The 24,036-nt window shown below is 38.3% G+C and overlaps 1 protein-coding gene across 2 annotated transcripts in view; it reads left to right on the plus strand.

Annotated features, from left to right (window-relative positions):
* The window catches only part of cnga3a (cyclic nucleotide gated channel subunit alpha 3a), a 106,770-nt gene that overhangs the window by 7,337 nt on the left and 75,397 nt on the right, over positions 1 to 24,036 (plus strand). For both annotated transcript variants that reach the window (XM_039744687.1, XM_039744686.1), the window contains exon 2: positions 7,175 to 7,327. In XM_039744687.1, coding sequence (XP_039600621.1) covers positions 7,224 to 7,327 — 104 coding nt within the window. In that variant the 5' untranslated portion in view covers positions 7,175 to 7,223. The remainder of the gene's footprint in view (positions 1 to 7,174; positions 7,328 to 24,036) is intronic.

A 24,036-nucleotide genomic window follows, 5' to 3' on the forward strand; every position in this document is an offset into this window, starting at 1 on the left:
GATTAACAACAGACTGATCAGATGCAGCTCTTTGGTGCAGTCATGATGCTGATAAATGCTACAAAGATCCAGTCTCTCAGAAGTAACTTGTCTCTGTTTTGTGGACTCCACAATAGAAGCTGGAGAGGAGGAGGTGGAGTGAGTAAAAGGTGCTGTGCCATAAAGCCAACCTTGCCTGTGTACAATATCTCGTGTGTTGGTGCATCAAAGAAGGCTTTAGTGCCCCTGAAAACCTAGGCAAAATGGTCAATGCCAACTCCTTCTTATATCTCTTAGAACCCTTTGCTTTCTTAATTTCCATACACTAACTCTAATAATGTTTGTAATGAAAATCCTTGATAAAGTACAGTACATTCTTTACAGATTGTATTAATCAATGTATTAGTTCCCAACTTAATATTCTCAAACCCAGCACAGTCTATTTCATTAGAGCTTGGTGAATACAGAAAACAGTCCTACACCCTACATTAGCCAACTGCAGGGCACACTCACATACACACAGTTGTGCAGACCAGTTTGGAGTTTAACAATAAACCTTGAAGACTCAGATAATATCTCAATAATATATAAAAACATCATAAATCTCTCCCTTTTAAAGATCCTAGGGTACGGTGGGGAAAGGATCTTTCACTTAATATCTCTGAGAAGGAGTAGAAGACAGCCATGCATAGAATACACTCTAGCTTCAAATGTGCAAGGCATTCAATCATTCAACTTAAAACCTTTTATCGATCACATCTATCTTGCCTAAAATTGCCCAAAATGTTTCCAAGGCAAGATTCAACCTGTGTGCGTTGCAATCGAGCTCCAGTATCATTTCACCACATGTTTTGGTCGTGCACCAAATTAATCATATTCTGGACAAAAATCTTTGAATGCCTATTAGAGAGCCTTCATTTCGCAATCACTCCTAACTTATTAATTGCTGTGTTTGGTGTACTCGCAGATGGGCTTTATGTAGAGAAGGAATAATTGATTGTAACTGCCTTTATCGCACTACTAGCACGTAGACTTATCTTGCTTAACTGGAGCAATCCCAACCCATCTTCTATAAGTCAGTGGGTAACTGATGTTTTATACTATTCCATACTGGAAAAAAACAAATTCTCGCTTAGAGGATCTGTTCAGAAGTTTAAAATATAGCAAGATCTAAAAGGGGGAAAAGAATATATATCATTTATATATATATATTTTAATGGTTTGCTCTTGTTGTTGGCTCTCCTCTCTTTCTCTCGGGTGGTGGTTGAATTCTAGTTTGTTAAGTTCAACTTGATTGTATGGAATGTTATTTTCCTTCAATAAAATTTAAAAAAAAAAGAAAAAAAAAAGGAATGTAACAGTAAGCCTAACCACAGTCTTTAGAAGGAAGACAAAGTAATGAGGGGTAAAACCCATAGAGACACGAAGAGAACATTCAAAATCCACCGAGACACTCAGTTCAAACCTAGCATGTTGGATCTATGAAGCAGTGGTCTTAAATACTCCACCACTTTGCTATAATTCTGAAAGTAATGGCAGATTGAGGCTGTTCGTTGCAATCATTATCACATTTAATTTGGAAGGAAAAACATCATCTTTTTCATTGGGAGTCCAGTGGCGATTGACTCCTATGTCTGTATGTTCAGATCATATTCTGGTTCACTCCAAGACCCTCAATCACCTCATTTGCTTGGGCTATGAGTGTAGACGTGTGTTGCACATTCTCCATTATGTTTCCTACTATAAATCTGTCTATATCACATATATCATTTGAAAACACGTATGAAATGCAGATAAGAAGTTAGGAAAGCAATCAAAGTGGAAGTACATTACTGAAAAACTAAATATGCCAGCTATAATAATTTGTGCACAAATTGGCAAGGAATTGAGCTGCTTATAGACTATAAACTAAAGCCTAATCCAATCTCAAATACTTTTTAATTTCCTGATGAACTTAATGCCCGCGACATCACAATTCCACCTTTTTTGTTTCTGTACATAATCTAGGCATATTATCTAGACTGAGTCGCAGAATGTGCTTTAAAAAGCTGTAGCAACTAATTTGCTGATGTCTTCAAAAGACATCTTTAATATTTCACAGACAAAATCCTTGTTTTGAAAGACTAGTGCTAGAACACATTAAGCATAATATTCCAGATTATCATTATCATGCCCAGTGTATGCATATTGTCACAACTGGTCCATAGAAGATTCCTTGCATGCCATACCATCCTGATACATTTGCATAACAAAAACTGCTCAGCATTCAACTCTTTTGTGCCATCACTGCTGACCACCAGAATCTTCAATTAAGGACTTAGCACCACTTTCTGCAATTGGATATGGAACTTATTAATTAGCAGATCTCATCATGTGCAGATTGGTAGCATCACATTCCTCCACAATGAATCTCAGGCACTCCACAGGGTAGTGTGAAGAGCCTTCCTCTGTACTCCCTGTTCACCTTTAACAAAATGGCCAGACATAGCTTCAACTCCATTTTTAAATCAGCTGATTACTAACAATGATCAGAGATCTTACAGAGATGACACCCCTTTTGGTTATACCCATAGGTCTACCTGATGATGAAGTCGTGCTCTACAACAATCTCTTCCTTAATGTTAGAAAAACCACGGGGCTGGTCATCGACTTCAGAAAGCAGAGTGCAGACCACACTGCTATCTACATCTGAGGCAGTGCTGTTGAGAGGGTGACCAGATTTAAAAATGTTGACCACTGTTGATGAATTTAAATAAGAACAACACATTTCTATTCTTGTCAAACAGAATATAGTATATAACACTTTGATTAAGTATGATTAAGGACAACATCTATTCCTGTGTATTGTATTTTATTGCATTATATATACATGAGAATTGTATATAACCATACAGTCAGTCATTATCCAACCCGCTATATCCTAACACAGGGTCACGGCGGTGTGCTGGAGCCAATCCCAGCCAGCGCAGGCCGCAAGGCAGGAACAAACCCCGGGCAGGGCGCCAGCCCACCGCAGTATATCCATACAGTATATGTATATTAGGAGTGCATGATATATATCATCTACGATAATATCTTAATTGTTGTTTTAGGGATGTGCGAGCTAAAATTACTGAGTATGTCACTCAGTTTGCAAAAAACAATCCAAAACATGCTTTGAGAGTCTTCACATCCCTGTCTCATGTAACCTAACAGGATAGACTTCTGTGCTGCTTCCTCCCTTTGCCTGCTCATATAGGCAGCCCTCTCTCTACCTCATGTGACTCATATGCCCACTTGCCCTTTTTCTCTGCGAGAGTCGATGGCAAACATGCACCCAGGAAGATGGACCCCCGACACATTTCCTGGCTGCTAAAGTGCTCTCTAAGTACTGCGTCTGCAAAATGATGATCCCAGAGCTGCTTTTATGTTGGTTTCTCCAGGTAGTCCCACCTCCTCAAAAAGGTCTCGAGGAGGAGCGTGTCTCTCTCAGGTCAGGACTCAGGGACGCAACACTGTTATTTAGTGAAAAACACTGGTGCAGAGTATAAATATGAAGTCATTGATGGTGATGAACAATTGAGGATTGTATTTATGGAGTTTTAACACATTCTTTCAACTAAATCAGTCTTGAGCACTGCATTCAAAGTCAACAGTCATTTTGACCGCTTAATGTTTACTTTGACATGACTTTGTCTCATATGCTATGAATTTGATAAATAATACATTGGCCTCATTTTCTTATTGCCTTCTTTTCAACTTCCCTTTTAGGAAGACATTCAAATTCAGGTTGTACTTGCTCAAGTAGTATTTTCTTAAAAGTTCAGGTTTAAGGTCATTGTTTAAGTTTAAACTATGCCATTAATTTTCATTTTTTCATTTATTCTACATGATGTTTGTGATTCTGTGTGTATTTATTTAATAATTTATGTATTAATTTCATAATAACATGTTTTAATGATAGATGTGAAAAATTCTGATTAAGTACATACTGTTGCATTCGATACGAGAGCGTACAGGTGCAGTTTGTCTCAGAAAGGCGTTTATTTCCGAACCTCCAATCCCGCCAGACACTCAACCTCTAACCCCAAACACTTTACGGCCAACAAGAACACACTGTCGTAAAATGTACATATTGCAGACATAACACAAACATTTATTAATTTTTTTTAATTGATTCCCAGCCCTAATATATATGCGTGCTGTGTTTTTGTTGATTTTGTAATTTTTGTCAACTGTTCAGCGAAGACATTCAAGTAATAATTTTATTGTACTATGTACATGACATTAAACTTGAAAACCTAAAATTTTATTTTACATTTTATTTCTTTCTCATTTTGATGATTTATTAAACACCACCTCAGACAGTAGTTCCATCTATTAGATTTATATTTTTAATTTGTTGCTGTGATATGATGCCATTCTAGATACAGTATAGATATCAAGAGTTTTGCTTGTTTAGTGTTGGAGAGGAAAGTTCCCCTCTGGCAAAAATGGAGAATTACTTGGTTATTTGTCTCAGATGCGCTTGGTTCACATCCAGTTTTTCTGTATTAGGAACTATTCCTTGCCAGCAACATCCTGGAACCTTGTTTAAGTTGTCACTCTGTGACAGTCTTTTAGCTTCATCCGCTCATATTTGCAGTTAGCTTGTGCTTACTTGTTACTGTGTGGAGAGCTGTGTACCTTCATATTTAAATCTTTATGATATTGTAAGCTAACGTTTGAGCTTATGCTTCAAGGTGAATGGCTGGCCTGGAATGACACCCTTGATGTGGCTCTTGGAACAACACAAACATGACATTATCAGATCCATCTGTAACCAAATCATCTAAAAGGCAATGTATTACAACAGTGTACATTTTTACTAAATATTTTTAATTTGTAAACTATACCTCAAAAAATGAAAAATATAACTTCAATAAAAAGTTTTAATTTATCATTTTAAACATTAATAAAAATAAAAATGCATTTTTTGCTTTTATGGTATATCTGAAGAATGAATTTCTAAATCGGGGGGCGCAGTGGGTAGTGCTGCTGACTTGCAGTTAGGAGACCCGGGTTCGCTTCCCGGGTCCTCCCTGCATGGAGTTTGCATGTTCTCCGCATGTCTGCGTGGGTTTCCTCCCACAGTCCAAAGACACGCAGGTTAGGTGCCTTGGCGATCCTAAATTGTGCTTGGTGTGTGTGCCCTGTGGTGGGCTGGCGCCCAGCCCAGGGTTTGTTTCCTGCCTTGCACCCTATGCAGGCTGGGATTGGCTCCAGCAGACCCCCGTGACCCTGTAGTTAAGATATAGCAGGATGGATTTCTAAACCTCACCAAAATAATTAAAAAATATTTTTTTTCTTGTTTTTAGGTTTTCAGTAAGTTTTATAGGAATATGTGTTATGTTTATGACAGATTTTAAGCATCTTACTTTGTCAGTAAGAAAGGACTTTAATGACCAAAAGCCACAAAAATGACCTTTTTGTCCCCCAAAATAAACTTAGTGGACATCATGGGATTCAGAAAAGTGCTGTTTAATTGGACACATAGCATCTTCTCCTGCCTTGTGCCCAGAGTTGCTGTGACTGGCTCAAGCTTCTCGCCAACCTGATTCCAAAAGTGGACAACTGAATAAAACAAGCACCTTAAAAATCAATAAAAGTGTGTTAAATATGTAAAGGAAGCTTTTATACCAAAAGTAAATAAATCTTTTTTTTATAAAACTGCCCAGATACTGTGATAAACTGCTTTTGAAAACCGTCTCTTTGTATATCCATACACTGAGTGGCCATTATATCAGATAAAATGTTTTTAAAAATATTAACTCCTTAATCTGTGACATTATCATATATTCAGATAGAAAGCTTTAAATCAGGTAGGCAGGCTTCAGAGGAATGTTCAACTCAGAGAGACAGTGAGCAAAACAGAAGTTTTGAACACACCGTGTGTTAGTGGGCCAAAGGATATCAGAAATGGCCACTGTGATGGGGTGCTTACATATAATTGGGTGATGGGTGTATTGAGAATTACCCATCATCCAAAAAACAGCCAATCCACAGGGGGTCAGTAATTGGAAATGTACTGTTGAATGAAGGGGGATTGGCAATCTTGATGAGAATGGCAGCCAAGCTACAATCAGTCAACTAATGCCTGAGCTTCATAGGCATATCAGAATACACAAATAGCTTGACACTGCCATGCATGAATTTTGGCAACTGACAATATAGTGAAGTTCCATGTCTCTCAGTGAAAAACAAGGAGGTGCAATTGCAGTGGGCTAAGATACAGACGCACTGGGGTATCAGAAAAGGATCACCCGATTTGAAAACCCCACGAATCCATTGATCCATCCAGCTGAGAATCAAACATGCATTGATCAAAGATTCAGCGCTACTCATCATCTGAAAATCGATGCCAGTCCGATGTATGCCTTCATGGGAGCAGTGTATCCACCAGCTATTATGTGTACATCTTCATTTGTAAATGTTATTTCTTATATGCTAAAGGACATGGTTGTGTGCGCATGTGTAATATAAATAAGGGGGTGTGGAGTTTAGAGCAGTGTGTGTGGAAGGAGCGATAGAGAGACGTGTGTGAGAAAGATAATAGCGTTTGCGGTTTGTAAAATTTCAATAAATAAAGGTGTTCCTGTTGTTCATCACCCTGTGGAATTGATTGTGTTTAAATGTATATAAAAGATAAGAATATATAACACCAGCAAATGGGCTTTTACTACGGGTTAATGCTTTATGCCATCATGCCAGTCCATGTTGCAGCTAATTCAATACAATGGCCTAGTCAGTCACCAGTCATGTTTTTAATCAAGCATCTTTTCAACAAGTGGGAAAGAGCTGTTCTGAGAGGGGATCCACCATTAGCTATTTTACAACAGTTCTGGGAGAAACTGGCACTGGTTAGCATCACAGTGCTGAAAATTAAAGTCTGTGACCTAGTAGATTCAGGATGTTGAGAATAAATGGGGAATCAACTTGCTTTTATGCTCACGTACATGGTGACAGCTACAGTCCTGTGACCTTGAAGTAGATTAAGTAGCTATGCTCAAAGGGTCTAGAAAAATTTTTCTTGAGTCAGACCTGTTTTAATCTAGGTACCAGCCTGCCAGCAGTCCATGTGACTGAAGATCAAATGTATTTCATGGTTTTATACAGACAAAATATACTGTACCTGATCCAAGTGAGTAAAGTGATGATGCTTTATTTCTCCTCCTAGGCTATCCTTCACAACCTGAATGAATTGGCAGAGGGATTTGTAGCCAAGAATGTCAGCAGTGATCAGCACCCAGAACTCGTACCCACCCTCACACAGGCTGTCAGTACGGACCACTGATGATGACATAGAGAGACTCGAGAATGGAAACAGCAGGTAAGAAAGACAAGCACTGGTTAATGGAAGAATATGCTCTTGTGAAAGACAATACACATTAAAAAATCAAAGTCTCCTTTCAAAGACATGAAAAGAACGTTCAATAAAACTGTAAAATATACATTCTATTTTATTACTTTTTAATTTTGCACTTTGCTTATCTTTCTTCAGGAAATCATACTATATGGCTCACTGAAATGTAATTATTTTATAACTGAACTGAACATATAAGTTTTCAATAGAAAAATATGTTACCAATGCAATTATAAAGAAGGTGTAAGAGTAAAAAAAAAAAGACAAATTCAGTAATATTGCAAAAGAAATGATTACAAAAGAAATGGATGCAAGCAATTTGTTCAGCAGAAGCAAAACAGGTCTCATGGGAAAAAGTAAATAGTTCATGCTGAGCAGTTTTCCTTGTTTTCACATAAATGTATGCTTTCTTGTTTAAGTGACACATTTATCCAAAGAAACATACTGTACAGCCATATACTGTGTATGTATGTATATATGTATATATATATACTGCTCAAAAGAATTAAAGGAACACTTTTTAATCAGAGTATAGCATAAAGTCAATGAAACTTATGGGATATTAATCTGGTCAGTTAAGTAGCAGAGGGGGTTGTTAATCAGTTTCAGCTGTTGTGGTGTTAATGAAATTAACAACAGATGCACTAGAGGGGCAACAATGAGATGACCCCCAAAACAGGAATGGTTTAACAGGTGGAGGCCACTGACATTTTTCCCTCCTCATCTTTTCTGACTGTTTCTTCACTAGTTTTGCATTTGGCTACAGTCAGTGTCACTACTGGTAGCATGAGCCGATACCTGGACCCTACAGAGGTTGCACAGGTAGTCCAACTTCTCCAGGATGGCACATCAATACGTGTCATTGCCAGAAGGTTTGCTGTGTCTCCCTGCACAGTCTCAAGAGCATGGAGGAGATTCTAGGAGACAAGCAGTTACTCTAGGAGAGCTGGAGAGGGCCATAGAAGGTCCATAACCCATCAGCAGGACCAGTATCTGCTCCTTTGGGCAAGGAGGAACAGGATGAGCACTGCCAGAGCCCTACAAAATGACCTCCAGCAGGCCACTGGTGTGAATGTCTCTGACCAAACAACCAGAAAGACTTCATGAGGGTGACCCAAGGGCCCCATGTCCTCTAATGGGCCCTGAGCTCAATGCCCAGCAGCATGCAGCTCGATTGGCATTCGCCATAGAATACCAGAATTGGCAGATGCACCACTGGTGCCCTGTGCTTTTACAGATGAGAGCAGGTTCACCCTGAGCACGTGACAGAAGTGAAAGGGTCTGGAGAAGCCATGGAGAACATTATGCTGCCTGTAACATCATTTAGCATGAGCAGTTTGGTGGTGGGTTAATGATTGTCTGGGGAGGCATATCCATGGAGGGTCACACAGACCGCTACAGGCTTGACAAAGGCACCTTGGCTGCCATTAGGTATCAGGATGAAATCCTTGGACCCATTGTCAGACCCTATGCTGGTACAGTGGCTCCTGGTGCACGACAATTCCTGGCCTCATGTGGTTAGAGTATGCAGGCAGTTCCTGGAGGATGAAGGAATTGATACCATTGACTGGCCACCACACTTTCCTGACCTAAATCCAATAGAACACCTCTGGGACATTATGTTTTGGTCCATCCAATGCCACCAGGTTGCACCTCAGACTGTCCAGGAGCTCAGTGATGCCCTGGTCCAGATCTGGGAAGAGATCCCCCACAACACCATCTGTCATCTCATTAGAAGCATGCACTGATGTTGTCAGGCATGTATACAAGAACACAGGGGCCATACAAAGTGCTGCGTACAATTTTGGTTGCTGCAATTAAATTTTGGCAAAATGGACTAGCCTGCCACATAATTTTTCACTCTGATTTTTGGGCGCCTTTGAATTCAGGGCTCTGTAGGTTGATAATTTTCATTTCCATCAAACGATGTGGCATCCTTTCGTTCCTAACACATTACCCAGTCTATATCAGTATAGATATCCAGGAGGATTTCTTTTTCCCATTGAGATCTAATGTGTTTTCAAAGTGTTCCTTTAATTTTTTTGAGCAGTTTATATATATCTAACTGCGAGGCGGCAGCACTACCCACTGCGCCACCATGCCCCATATATATATATATATATATATATATATATATATATATATATATATATATATATATCCACCCTCACACAGCAGCCACTGTCCAACACTCTGTTGTTGCAGAAGAAAACCTATGGAATCATTAGAATGAACACATGAATATAAGGTATGCAAATATGTATTTATATAAAGTAATATAAATTATAAAGCAGTACCATTTTCAAATGATGTATGTTAATCATTAAGTAGCTGCTATTATTAAAATATGTTAATAAAAAGGTACCAAAAGATAAGGGATTGACGGGGGATTCTTATCTTTCCAAGGAAATTGTATTGACTTCTAAAGAAATGCAAAAATACAGCAGAATAATAACAGGAACAATGAGCAGGATAGCAACTGAAATTAGATATTCCATAAACTAAAAGAATCAGTTTTTATATATGATATTGAATTAAATAAAAGCCAGTGTTTATTGCGACCCTTCCTCCTGAGAGTTCACTCCCCAGAAGATGGCAAACACTTGTTTGAGTTTAAAACATTGTAAGAAGTGCTGCAAATTTGGTGGAAGCAGAACTGTATTAAAATTTGACTCACAGTAAAACTAAATGAATAGCAAATAGATAATTCAATATAAACTTTAATATTAACTTAAGTACAATTGTCTGATTTTAATTTTGTTTAAAATCTTAATTAAAAGATACAAATAATATATAGTCTTTCCCTCCAAAAATAAATGTAAATGATCACATTCAGTATATCTCAAAGTCAAAGTATTAAAGAGATGCTCTTATTTTCAAAAATGCATCAGGGGGAATCAACACAGAAGATAAACACACTGCACACAAAAATAGACACCTGTGTGGGATATCTTGTTTGTATGCCTGCCCCTTCAGTACCATCAACGCACTTTCTGTTCTCACCTATGTCCTACCTCCTCTCAGTCTTGCCTCCCTTTCTCCCACCAGTGAGCCTTCATCCTAAACACTCTTTCTCAAACAGTTTGTTGGCTTTAGACCCACTTACCTGAATCTCTTCTGGCCTGACCCCACAATTACAGGGAAATGTCCTTCATATTGTTTGGGAGGTGTAGTTCACACTTCCCATCATCCATATTACTTTAAATGAGGAGGCAGAAGCTTGAGCCCTCTGTTGGGTTTCCTTTTCTCCAGTTCTACCCAGGCCTTCACTCTGAACTTTCTGAACTGTTGACCCTTCTGATTACACCTCTGGGATACCTTCCTGGTGGTCATTTGTTGTTCTGAATGTTCTACTCTGTTAGGTTAAATCATTTGCTCACACTGGGGTTATTCTAATGTTCTACTGGACAATATTAATAAATAGGATGGACAGGTCTATTGGGCTGAATGACCTTTCTAATGTGCTAATGGACCAAACATAGTCCCATTTTTTTCAGTGTATGTTTGTTTCTTTCTCTTCTGGAAGTTTTGTATGGAACTTGACTCTGATAATGCCCTTTTCCTTGGCAAACATTTGCACAGCAGAACACCTTTCTCAGAGGGCATTTGCCGTATCAGACTTTTTAATATCAAAACTGTGGAATTTAGGTGGAGGTCACTGGTCCACACTGCAATAAACTGTTGGAACTCAGCCTTTTAATTTATTCCTGTCACAGCATAGAAGGAGACTATAAAACTTAAGTTAGGTAGGTTCCTCTCTCAGACATAAGCATAGAGCAGGCCATGTGTACTTTCTAATCACATTAACCCTCATGAATAAACAGTCCAGTAGCTTCTGGCTCCTTGTGGATCTGGTGAGCATGTCCGATATATCTGTTTTGGCACACAAAACTATGTTCATGTTGATAATGTATAAACTGAGCCTCTGAAAAAAAGTTAAGCTTTAGGCCAGACCTAAAGGGGATCCATTTATCATCATCTGCATCAGAAGAAATAAAATAGGCAGTGTTGGATATAGACGAGGGGAAGCTATAAAGGCTGTTTTTGTCTATTGTCAACAGAGAATTGGGCAATATAACAAATGAATCAAATGAATGAAATTATAGATGAAATTATAAGAACATTCTTGAAGAACTGTAACAATTTTTAAAAATCAGAAATTTGGAGAGACCATTTCAGGCTATGAGCTTTAGCTTTTTTATCTTATGCCTAAATCTTGCCCTGGAAACAATTAAAGACGACTGTCAGTTTTGTAAAATAAATGTACAGACTTAGGCAAAGTGTTCAGTGGAAGAGCTGAAGAGGATGTTTTCATGGAAATTCTGATGCCATTATAGGCTAATGAGGACGATAAAAGCATGACTTAGAGCAAAGTGTACAGAAAGGCACAGGTATACCTTTTAGAACAGTTGTGGTTTGGGGGTTTTAAATTTATGCATGAAAATGTTTTATGTTGCTATCCTCTTCTTTTTTAAATAAAAAAATATCTGTATGGACAAGATGTGTTACATTTGTATCAAATGGGCAGTGAAGTACTGGAAAGGCTTTTAACAATTAAATAACACTCCACTAACTCCACTAAACAGCCTTTTTAAACCACATCCATAGTGAGTCATCCTTTTGTTGAAGGTATCATACCCCTATATACAGTTCATACATAATGAATAAAGTAGGAGGTAGCAAAGTGGCATAGTGGGTAAAATGACTGCCCCACACCACATTCAGGTTACTGGGTTAAAATCTTGGCTTGCTCGCTATCCTTTTGGCTAGTTTGCACATATTCCTTATGTGTATGTGCTGAGTTTTCTCCCATTCCCTAAAGATGTAAGGTGAACTTGTAATTCTAAATTGCCTTGTGCCAAATATTAGCTAAATAGGAACAAATAGATTTGCAAAATGATTGAAATGATAAATAGGCTTGTCTGAACTCCACTGGTATGATGAAAATCATTATTTGTAGAAGATGTTAAACCAAGACATAGTGTCAAAGTAAAAAAGAGTGCCAAGTTGTTCGAATATAACTAAATACCAAAGAAAGTGAAGCAGTGTGATTAGGAGATGTTAGAATGGGATTTACTAAAATACAGCTAGAAGAAAAAAGTTTAATTCTTAAATTGGAAGAGAGATTGCCAAGCAATTTTATTTAAAACTAGCTGAAATACCCAGCGTTGCCCGGTAGGAAAATAAAGTGTTTTTGTTTTTTTTAATTGTTTGACAAAAATATAATTAAAAAAAAAAAAAACTTTAAAAAGTAAAATAAATTAACAAACAATGAAGACTTACTAAATGTGCTTGTCTTACAGTCTTGCATGTATGTTATCATCCAGTTGACACTCGTAACCAGCCAAGTCTATTTAAATTCATGTCTCTGGTGACTCTTCCTATGAAGTCAGTAGACGGATTGGGACAGCATGGGGGGGGATCATGAGGTTGCTGAAAAAGGGTGTGTGGCGTTCGTGATATCTATGCAAAAGGACGAAGGTCCAAGTCTTTAGAGTCCTAGTGCTTCCTGTCTTGCTATATGGTTGCAAGACATGGATGCTATCCAGTGACCTGAGACAAAGACTGGACTCCTTTGGTACTGTGTCTCTCTGGAAAATCCTTGGGCACTGTTGGTTTGACTTTGTGTCGAATGAGTGGTTGCTCCTGGAGTCTCAGATGAGGTACATTACCTGCATTGTGAGGGAGCGTCAGTTACGGCACTTATGGCCATGTGGCGCGTTTCCCAGAGGGTGATCTGGCTTGTAAGATCCTCATTGTTGGTGTCCCAAGTAGCTGGACAAGGCCAAGGGGTCACCCACTTAATACCTGACTGCGGCAGATAGAGGGTCATTTCCGGAGTGTGGGATTGGACCACATGTCTACCTGGGGGGTTGCAAGTCCCGATTTGTTTCGTCATGTAATGGGTGCGGCAACACACAGTGCATCCCCAACTTGACTTGACCTTCTCATTAACTTTGGTTTTTGAAAAATAGAACGCAATTGTCTTCTGTGATCAGCTTTGGCATAACCTTTGAATCACAAATCTCTGCTCCTACCAAAACTTGATTTTTTCATCAACAAAACATACTTACTGCACCTCCGTAGATTAGATGCTAAATTACTGTGGAAAGCCTTTATTTCCTCTCAGTTGGACTATTGAAATTATCCTTTTAATAAGTCAGAATGCATCCCAGAGGATCTTGACTTAAAATCAGCTTCCTGTCTCATATCAAATCATTTTCACAACTCTGCCACTGACTGGCTAATAAAAATATTCATTTAAACACTCCAGAACATAGTTCCCCACTAATAATCCTGTAAGACAGCTGACTTTTTCATGCTTCTCTTTTTACTGTTCTAAAACCACAACACACAATACTTTGGAGACACTCATTCTGCTTTGTGATAAAAAATATGACCATCAATTTTGTTAAATGGTTAGATGTCACAAAATTATTTTGATGATCATGTACCCTAAAGTCAGCAAAATTGCCACCTAGTACAAAGTTCAGATCTTCTTCTTCTTCTTTTGGCTGCTCCCGTTAGGGGTCGCCACAGCGGATCATCTTCTTCCATACCTTTCTATCCTCTGGATCTTGTTCTGTTACACCCATCACCTGCATGTCCTCTCTCACCAACAAAGTTCAGATACTAAAGGATATTTATCAAATTAAGTTGTATAAACATAAATGTACATTTTTACATACGATTAGTAAAAATAAATAACCTGGGTCGTCTTTGCTCTTATCATGAAGTGTGCCATCTTGGTTCCTGTCCTCACATTGGGTGCAGAAAGTAGCCATCTAGACTGACAGGTGCCTGGAATGTTGTGCATATTTACACTATATCGTATAAAAAGGATATAACCTCACTGGACAATGTCCAGAAAATACCTGCTACCCTAATTTTAAGAATGTGGAATTACTGTACAAACTATTACCAAATATACATGAATTTTTTTTTTTTAGTTCATGAGAAAGAAGATTAAAAGGTTACACGGTAGAAGTGTGTAAAATTGTGCTGGGCACTTACATTTTTTGCATTTAAATTCTGATAGGGCCACAGAATCAGGGAAAGAAGGGGCCAGTGCCATCCTGAGAAGCCATGCATAGGGTGTGCGTGTGAGTGGGAAAGAGAGAGTAAGAGAGGGATAATGAAGGACTTAAAGAGCAGAACATGCCTGGATCAGCTTACAGAGTTGGGAAAGTGACTGTAAATACTGCTGCCTCTGATCACATATCAGTGAGCAGTGTTAGGCAGAACCAGTGGCATGAATGTGCAGGAAAGGGACACAGAAGAGAGCAGAACACTATAGCTGCTTAGAAGGAGCCATGGAAGATGGGAGCAGCAGCAGTGACATTAGAAGGCAACTAAGGAAGGAGACAGTGTCAGGTAAACCTCATATGAGGGAGCAAGGAAGAGGCACCGTGTTTCACAATGTATATATAAATGCAAAGAATTATTAGTATTATTATTAGGATACTAGCACAAGTGATGATAGAATATCAGCCAAATGATGTCATAAAAACTAACAAATTAGTATCTGTGAACATATTGTCATATAATACACCCAACAAATGGTAGATGCAGAAATGAAAATGAATATAAAGTTCAAATTTTTGTTCAATGGGCAAAGTGATAAATCATATCATAGAAAAGTAATCAGTGTGATTCATTATAATGATGAAAACTACTTCAAAATAGTGAAATGGACAAGTTCATGCATCCTTTAAATTTCTTCACATAAAATCAACCATTCAGCCATTTAAAACAACAAAACTAAAATGTGCAGACTGCACACATGCTTGCCTGAGCAAAGGTATGCCAAGAAATTTGCATGATCAAAGGGTCTAAGAAACCCAGAAACAGGCTAGCAGCACTTAGAACAAAACGAAATTTCAAATACTTCAAAAATAAACATTTTTCTAGATAAGAAATTGCATCATAGGATATTAGGAACAAATATTATGGTCAATTGAGTTTTCTATAAACATTTAACACTTACTGAGGTTAGTTTACTACTGGTTTATATTTCGCACCATAAAGCAGCACCATCTGTTGGGAGATCAGGGCCAGTGCTCCACTTCCCCCCTATTCCTGAGATACCACTGGTGAAGGGTGGTTACCAGCAGTTATTTTTTATTATTTATTTATTGTTATGCTGATGCCTTTTTCCAAGGCGAATTAAAACATTTGAGATACAATTGATTACAATTCTTCTGTTTTTCCATAAAAGCAAAGGTAGGTGAAGTAACTTGCTCACTGTCACACATTGTCTGTAGGCCTCAACCACAGAGTTTGAAGTCTAAAGCTTTAACCACTACACCACACTACCTGCATTTTTAAAGGGGTTCTTCAGGTAAAAAGGCACAGATAGAAGCTACAGTAGCTAAAGCTACATTTCAAATAAATGACAGATTCTCTTCAGCACAGGTACCTAAAGGTTTTTTAGTGTAATTTCTGTGGCAATATAATCTATATCATCCTGCAGTTGCCACTCAACAACGTTTGCATTCTGCTGGATGCCATCATCAAAGTTGAACCGAGAAGCGCTGAGCAGTAGTTACAATCACAAGCACCAAATCATTGTGTGAAATTTGCTATTTTATCCTGCAGTGAATTTTTTAGATTATGCAAGTTATCCAACCCAGTATACTTGATGGGGCATTTCTGAGGTGACGAAGCTCTGCCAATGTTGCTCAGTATAATGCATAAATGTTCATTGATATATCATTATTAAACAATACAATACAAACATGGACTGTAACTATGCAAAAGTGCTTGTGGGCTTCTGTACTGCATCTCCAGTGCTTCCAGAATACCAACTGGAGATGCATAAGGCCTTGGCGATTCTAAATTGGCCTTGGTGTGTTTGTGTGTGTCCTGCGGTGGGTTGGCACCTTGCCCAGGATTGGTTCCTGCCTTGTGCCCTGTGTTGGCTGGGATTGGCTCCAGCAGACCCCCGTGACCCTGTGTTCGGATTCAGTGGGTTGGTAAATGGATGGATGGATAGATGCATAAGGCCTGCATAGACAGGCGAGCATTGTAGGTATTTACAAAGCTCACTACTTCTAATGAAAATATTGGGTATAATCCTTGGAGGATTAAAGCACCAATTAATAGCGGCTTACTTTTGTGATCAATTATTTTCTTCTTTATATTTGTAATTAATTTAGGCCACTTTACCATATATCTGTTTTCACTTTGACATTAAAGAGTCTTTTTCTGTTGATCAGTGTCAAAAAACGAAGAAAACAAATGAAGTCCACTGTGATTCAATGTTATATAAGAATAAAGTCTGAAAACTTCCAAAGATGTCACTACTTTTTTATATGCACTATAAATAAGAATAAATCCCAGAAACTAAAAATTGGACATTTCAGTCATATACTATACTATCTAAACCATACCTCAAAAACAGCCTTGAATTAATTAATTAATTGAGGGTTTTGGAATGAGCATTCACAGTTCTTAAACTTGAACATTATTAGAAGTCTTTTGGAAAATTTTAAACATACACTGAATATACTGTGACAGATTGAGACGCCCTCGCTCCCTTGAACCCTCGGACACTACGTCAGACACCAGATAAAAGTCCAAATGTTATTTTATTTATAATAACAATGTGCACAAAGCACCTACACTCCACAATACTCAATAAACCAATACTCCAATTACTAAACAATAATCAGTCCTCCACTCCCAGACACATTGCCACCCTTCCACCCAGCTCAGCTCATCCGTCTGGGATCTCCCACAGTCCTTTATAGTCCTCGACCCGGAAGTGCTTCTGAGCCCTCAGTCCATGTGATTATCCAGTACTTCCGGGTCAGGTAAAAACTTCTCTTTTTCTTCAGCCCGGAAGTATGTCATTTCTTCTGTTTCCTTGGAAATACTTTCGGGATATATGGAAAAAAATAAATCCCTGGACCTCCCTGCAGCAACTCCCGTGGTCCCCATGGTATCTAGCAGGGCTGTGCATTATAACTCCACTGTCCATGATTCCCTGCTGGCATTCGGGGCACCTCCATGCTGCAAGGAGGGCTTCATCTGGCGGCCTGGGGGTATTGGCCGGAATGAATGGCCGGCCATATCTCACAATATGTAGACCAAAAAATAGTTCTTATCTAGTCGAGGTCTGCAAGTAAGAGTGCGACAAAATCTCTAAACCAAAAAAAAAAAAGAATCTACTATTTCTACCAAAGAAGTTTTACTGTTACTTCTGCACATTTACATTATTTTTTTCAATATGTTAAAATTGGCAGATAAATTATATTTGTTCATTACATTATACAGGACTATATCTTGTTTAAACAGGTACCCAGCAGAGGTTGTTCTAGTTTTATTTTTCACTTAAGAGATTCAGTGAAAAATGCAATTTGACCAGGGGTTTCCAAAATTAGTATGCACTAGTACACTTCTGCTATCTGTTAAATAAAACAAAGTTATGAATTTTAATGGATTTCTGCATGTCATGGAAAGGGAGAGTAGTGACGTGTTGCATATTCGTTGGACATGCAAGTAAGAATTTCATTGTATTCTTTGCAAGTGACAACACTCCTAAAACTGCTAGACAGAACTTTATAGACCGAACTTTATTTGTCCCCAGGGAAAAAAATAGCTTTTTTCAGAAGCCCTTTAAATAAATAAATACAGAAATAGATAAATATATATACACACTCACTATGGTCTGAACACAGAAATCAGAATGACAAACATTAAAGAAAATTTAAAAAGAAAGAAAACTTCTGACTTGGCTGTCTGTCCCAGTCACAATGAGTCATTATGGAGGTGTATTTGTGTTGATATAAAGCAGCCCCAGTAGCATTTCTGAAAGCACTCAGTGTTAGTGTGACAGGGAGAGGATGTGCAGCATTGTTCATAATGTTCCATTCTCTCCTTTGCTACCTCCAGGGGGTCCAATATGTGTCTCATAACTGAGCCTGCCCTTTTAATTAGCTTGTTAATTTGGTTAACGCCAACTCAGATTGTAGTGTAAGTTACCATTTTTCAACCTAGGTGTTAAGATTTCTTCGATAAGGGTAGTGGTTCACCCAACATTTAAATGAAAGATGGTTGACTCTAAGTGAAAAGAACACAATGTGTATTACTCATAAAGGTGAACAAATGGAGCCTGAATTCTAAAATGAATACATACTGATTGTCTTCACTGTATTATAGAACATGTGCTTCTGTTGAGGGATATTGTAAATGGGAACAAAGCCATGGGAAAAGTCTTGGCTATATGGGGAAGTTTTGTGACTTGCACATCCCTTGACCTTATCTACAGGCAAACAGTGTTTTCCCCATTATCTACATGTATCATGTAAATCAGTGGCTTGAAACTAACTCTGCGAGGTACTTTTAGGTCACTCTCAGTTAAAAACCAAGATGACAAAAAGTTGTATTCTGGTGTTGGAATGCTAGTGTGAAAATGTCTCTATGCATTATAACAAACAGGGTTGCACGTAGAAGTCGATAAAGGCAGGATAAGTCAAACACATTCACTCGATCCAGAGAAATGCCTTCATTTCAATAATAACAACATTCCACCCAGTTTAACTCCAAAGTCTCAAAAGCTACAACGCTATTTGCTCTCAGTTATATGGCAGATTATGAAATATTTGGTCAAACTATAGAGGAACATCCATTTTATAAAAATAAAAATAATAATAAATAATAATACAGTGGTACCTTGAGAAACAAGCCGTCACTAAGTTGATTTTTTGCCTTAAGTCATGAGCCAAAATTCGAAATAGGAGCCATCAAAGAGCTTGTCACCGTACATTCCAAGGAACCGACGACGGAGGAGTTGATGGAACTATAGACGCAGCAACATACGGAGGTTCTGCAGGAGATAGGTATCGCAGAGGAGCCAGAGGCGGAGGAGGTTATCTCTTCAAGTAAGATAAAGGAAGTGTTGGCAATGTGGGAAAAAGTTTCGAACTTTAAAGAAAAGAAACACCCTGAAAAAGTTGCGACTGGTCGTTCAGCGGTGCTATTTAATAACACTTGCCTAACTCATTTCAGAAACATTCTAAAGGGGAGGAAGAAATAAAGCTCCTTGGACAGGTTTCTAATGAAATGCTCTGCGAATGAAAATGACGAAAGCGTGGCAAAAAAAAAAAAAAAAAAACTAGTGAAGAAGAAAATTAAGTTAAGCAAAAGTGAAGTGAAAGAAAAAAACATTACAATACGCTAATCAGCTTCACCAACATCTAGATAGATAGATAGATACTTTATTAATCCCAAGGGGAAATTCACAATGCTTATTTCACATCTGTTTATTTCTTCAGATTCTCTTTTATGTATTAGGATTTGTTTTGTTTGTATAGAGTATTTGCTCATTATAAGTACATTTATCTTATGTTGAAAACATTTAACAAAAAAATTGGGGTGGTTTTTTGGGGGCTGGCACAAATTAATCTCATTTCAATTCATTTCAATGGGAAAAACTGATTTGAGATACAAGCATTTTGACTTACGAGCTCAGTCACGGAACGAATCAAACTCGTATCTCAAAGTACCACTGTAATAATAATAATAATAATACATTTTATTCATATAGTACCTTTCCCATGCTCAAAGCACTCCATTTTGTTTCCATCACACAGTTACAGAATCAAACCTTGGATGAAATGCCAGTGTGTTTAGCTCCCTGTAATATTCATCTCCTTCAATTAAACAATATACACCTACACCCTTGTGCAAATTTTTTAACAGCAGTAGACCATTTTCTGCTTTCATCTGGGAAAAAGTAACATGAAGAACAGAGTAAAACAGTGCTAAATGCTACATTATCTCCAGTAACGTTTCAACATTTTGAAATGGTGCTTGCTGAAAAAAAGAAAGCCTAAGTGGCAAGAAAACAAATAAAAAAAAACAATTCGGTTCTCTCCCCCTTCTGCAAACAATCTCAAGAGGTTGCCCTTGGATGCAAAGTACTTCAGTTAATTTGAAATGGAAAAGGCTGATAACATTAAAATGAAGCAATAAGTGAAAGAATACAATTTGTGACATGTATGCTTCAAAAGGTAAAGGTATTTTAGAGGAAGGCATGTAACCAAAATGAGCACAGGTATTCACTATCTGTCCTTGTTTTCTGAAAGTGCCCTCAGGCAATTTCACTTGTGTGTCAGAAATATTACAATATATCCAGGAATAGAAATGCAATCAAAAATTCTTATTTCTAAGATTATTGTGTTCATTATTGTGCATTCCAATCGTTGTGCCTCCATCATTTCTAGTTCAAAATAACAATTCAGCCAGCTAGATATCACAGGAGCCTTTTAAGTGAATGCTTAGAATTGGTCATTATTCTCCTTTGAATCAGGGAGCTGACAATCTCTATGGAGATCACATTTGGGAAAAGCTTTGTATCTGATGAAATTGCAATGCTGAACGTTACCCTTACGGCTTTCTAATTTCTTTTCTTCTTTTTGTATTTGTTTTACAGAGTCACACCTTTTAGTGTTTCTCTGAGCATCCCACACCTTACTCAACACATTATTTTATTAATTATATATTATTCAGAGATATATTTAGAGATTCATTTTTTTTATATATACTCAGTTCAAAGATAAAAAAAGCCCCCAGACATTTTCATGTTATATTGTGTGTGATCAACTAAATCGGAGGAATTACAGTGGATTCAAAAAGTATTCGGACCCCTTCACTTTCTGCACACTTTATTGTGCTGCAGATTTGATTATAACTGGATATATTTGCCATTTTTCCCATCAGCCTATACTCAATAACCCATAATAACAAAGTGAAGACGCTTTCAGAAAGGTTTGCAATTTTATTAGAAATCAAAGACTGAAATCTCTCCTTCATATAAGTGCTCAGATCCTTCAGTACTTTTTGGAAGCTCCCTTGAGAGCAATTATAGCTTCAAGTTACTCCTTGGGTAATTCTTTATAAGCTTTGCACACCTCCATTTAGGCAGTTTATTCCAATGTTAATTGGGGGTCCTTTCAAGTTTCATTAGATTGGATGGGAAGTATCTGTAAACTGCCATCTTCAGGTCTCTCCACAGATGGCCCATGGGGTTTAAGTCTGAGTTTTGACCTGGTCATTTAAGACATGGAGACTTGTCCCAAAGCATTAGGGGATGCTGAGTGTAGTTTTTTGGGCAAAAATGGCACATTTACCCATTAGATCTGCAGTGTGCAGAAAGTGAAAGGGTCTAAATACTTTCTGAATCCACTCTGAGTAAAAGGGTTGGTAGCCAGTGTAGAATTACTGAAAGCAAAGTATTAGTCAGTATTACCCTCCTAACTCACAATCACCTGCTTATTCTCTTTGTTCCTTCTCTCAGTTTCTGGAAACATGTCTCCTTCACGTCAAGCCATTAAAGTTTGAGTCATCTTTTAATATTTGAAGTTATAGCTGTGCCTTCACAGTCCTAATCCCATAAGTATATGGTTTCCCTGGAGAGAGAGACCTGACATTTATATTACTGTAACCTTCTGGTAAGAGGATGTGTCTCTTCCTGGTTCTCCTTGATGCTATCCCAAATAAAGGAATCACCTTTGTAACATGTGTTTCAAAACAGATTCAATGTACTGTATTTCATTTTACTGCATCAATCAAGGCAAATCTTAATTTTGACAAAATGAAACAAAATTCTACAGAAATTTCAAAGTTAATAAAAAAAATACCTGGTACAGTGAACCAGCATCAACATTTTTCCAAATATTTACAGTTACAGGACTTCTAAGTGTTGCACATCTGAATACTGTACTGTTTGCACATTAATCTTTACAAAAATAGTTCAGTCTTATAGAAACAGTAGAAGTGCAGTTTTCAGACCATAAAATGAATGATTTCTTCTTGTTGTTGATAAGCTTTTCCAGTGTGGCTCTTTGTATACATTTTAGGTAAGGCTGTAAAGCAATTCAATTTTCTGCATCTACAGTGTCAGGGATGCCAGGGGCAACGACCCGGCTGGGACGCCTTGAGGGACCGCAAGAGGGTCTATGCCCACTCTGGATCATGTGGGGGCCGCCATCCTGGTTGCTTTGGGGGCCACGGGTAGAGGGCTTGGAAGCCCAACCCTGTAGGGACCCGTGGTCACCGCCAGGGGGCGCCCCAATGCCTTGGGGACCCTGGACCTCAGCACTTCTGCCACACTAGGAAGTGGTGGGGGGGAAGTGGAGCAGGGACACCCAGAGAGCTTCTGGGAGAACAGCCGGCACTTCCGCCACACTGGGGCGTGTCCAGGGAGGATTGCCGGGATACACCTGGAGTCCATCCGGGATGAAATAAAAGGGGCCATCTCCCTTCATTCGAGGCTGGAGTCGGGTGGAAGCAGGACAAAGCAAGAGAGGAGAGTGGAGGCGGCCCGAAGAGGAAGGCATTGTGTGGCCAGGACTGTGTGGGATTTGTGTGTGTGTGCACTTTTGAACTTGTAAATACAGTGTAAAATAAACGTGTGGTGGTGATGAACAACATGTCTGCCTGTCTGGGTCCAGGCCGTGTCCACAACAGTCAACGCCAGAAATATTGGCACCCCTCAAAAAAGTGAACAAAAACATTAAAATAATATCGATAATACATGCATCTATTCTAAAATCCCTCAAATGTTTGGAGAAATTGCTGACTATTTAATAAAAACAATTCCTGCAAAAGTGTTGTTATATCTTCAGAATAGTTTATCTTGTCAAAACCGTATGTGTCAAAATTACTGGCACCTTTGAAGAATATTATAAATAAGACCAAATAAATGTGCATCTTTGGGGGAAAATGTTTCTTCATGTTGCTTTTAGTTTCTAGGAATGTTTGGTGTCTAGGAACTGTTGTCTATGGCCATTTTCTGTTTCACTGGGATATAAATATGAATTAACACACAGATAAAAATTCTTTTGTCATCCATCAAAATGGGTAAAACCAAAGATCCCTGAAGTCAAATGAGAAAAAAATTGTTGAGATGCATAGTTTGGGGAATGGCTACAAAAAATAGGTATTCAATTGAAATTACCAGTACGCACAATCAGGGTTATAATAAAGAAGGATGAAAAGCATAGAAGTGATGAAAATTTGCCAGGAAGGGGATACATCTACATACTGCTTCTACACACAGTGAGAAGAATGCTAAGAGAGGCAAAGAGGAGCCCAAAGATCACAGTTTCACAACTGTAAAGTTTAGCTGAATCTTGGGAATTAATTGTTTCAAAGTCAACTGTGAGACGACAACTCCATGACCAGAAGCTTAATGTACGTGACACAAGACAGAAATCCCTGCATCTCAACTTTGCCAAGAAAAATTGGAGATACAACTGGAATCGTGTGTTGTGGTCAGATGAGATAAAAATTGAGCTTTATGGCTATGCACACCATCACTATGTTTAGCGAAAAAAAAGGGAGCTGTGTACAAAGCAGGGTACCTCATACTCACAGCAAAATATGGTGGTGGCTCTTTGATGCTTTGGGGATGTTTTTCTGCCAGTAGTTCAGGGGCCTTTTTTAAGGTCAGTGGCATAATGAATATCATTAAATACCAGAACATTTTAGCCAAAAATCTGGTTGCCTCTGCGAGAAGGCTAAAATTGGGCCATGGCTGGGTTTTCCAACAAGTCAATGATCCAAAGCGCACATCAAAATCATCAAAAAGCTGCTTGCAGGAACACAAAATCAAGGTTTTCAAATGACCTTCTCAGTCTCTAGATTTGAACCCTAAATACAATCTGTGG

Source organism: Polypterus senegalus, chromosome 2 (assembly GCF_016835505.1).
Source record: "Polypterus senegalus isolate Bchr_013 chromosome 2, ASM1683550v1, whole genome shotgun sequence".
Lineage (NCBI taxonomy): Eukaryota > Metazoa > Chordata > Cladistia > Polypteriformes > Polypteridae > Polypterus > Polypterus senegalus.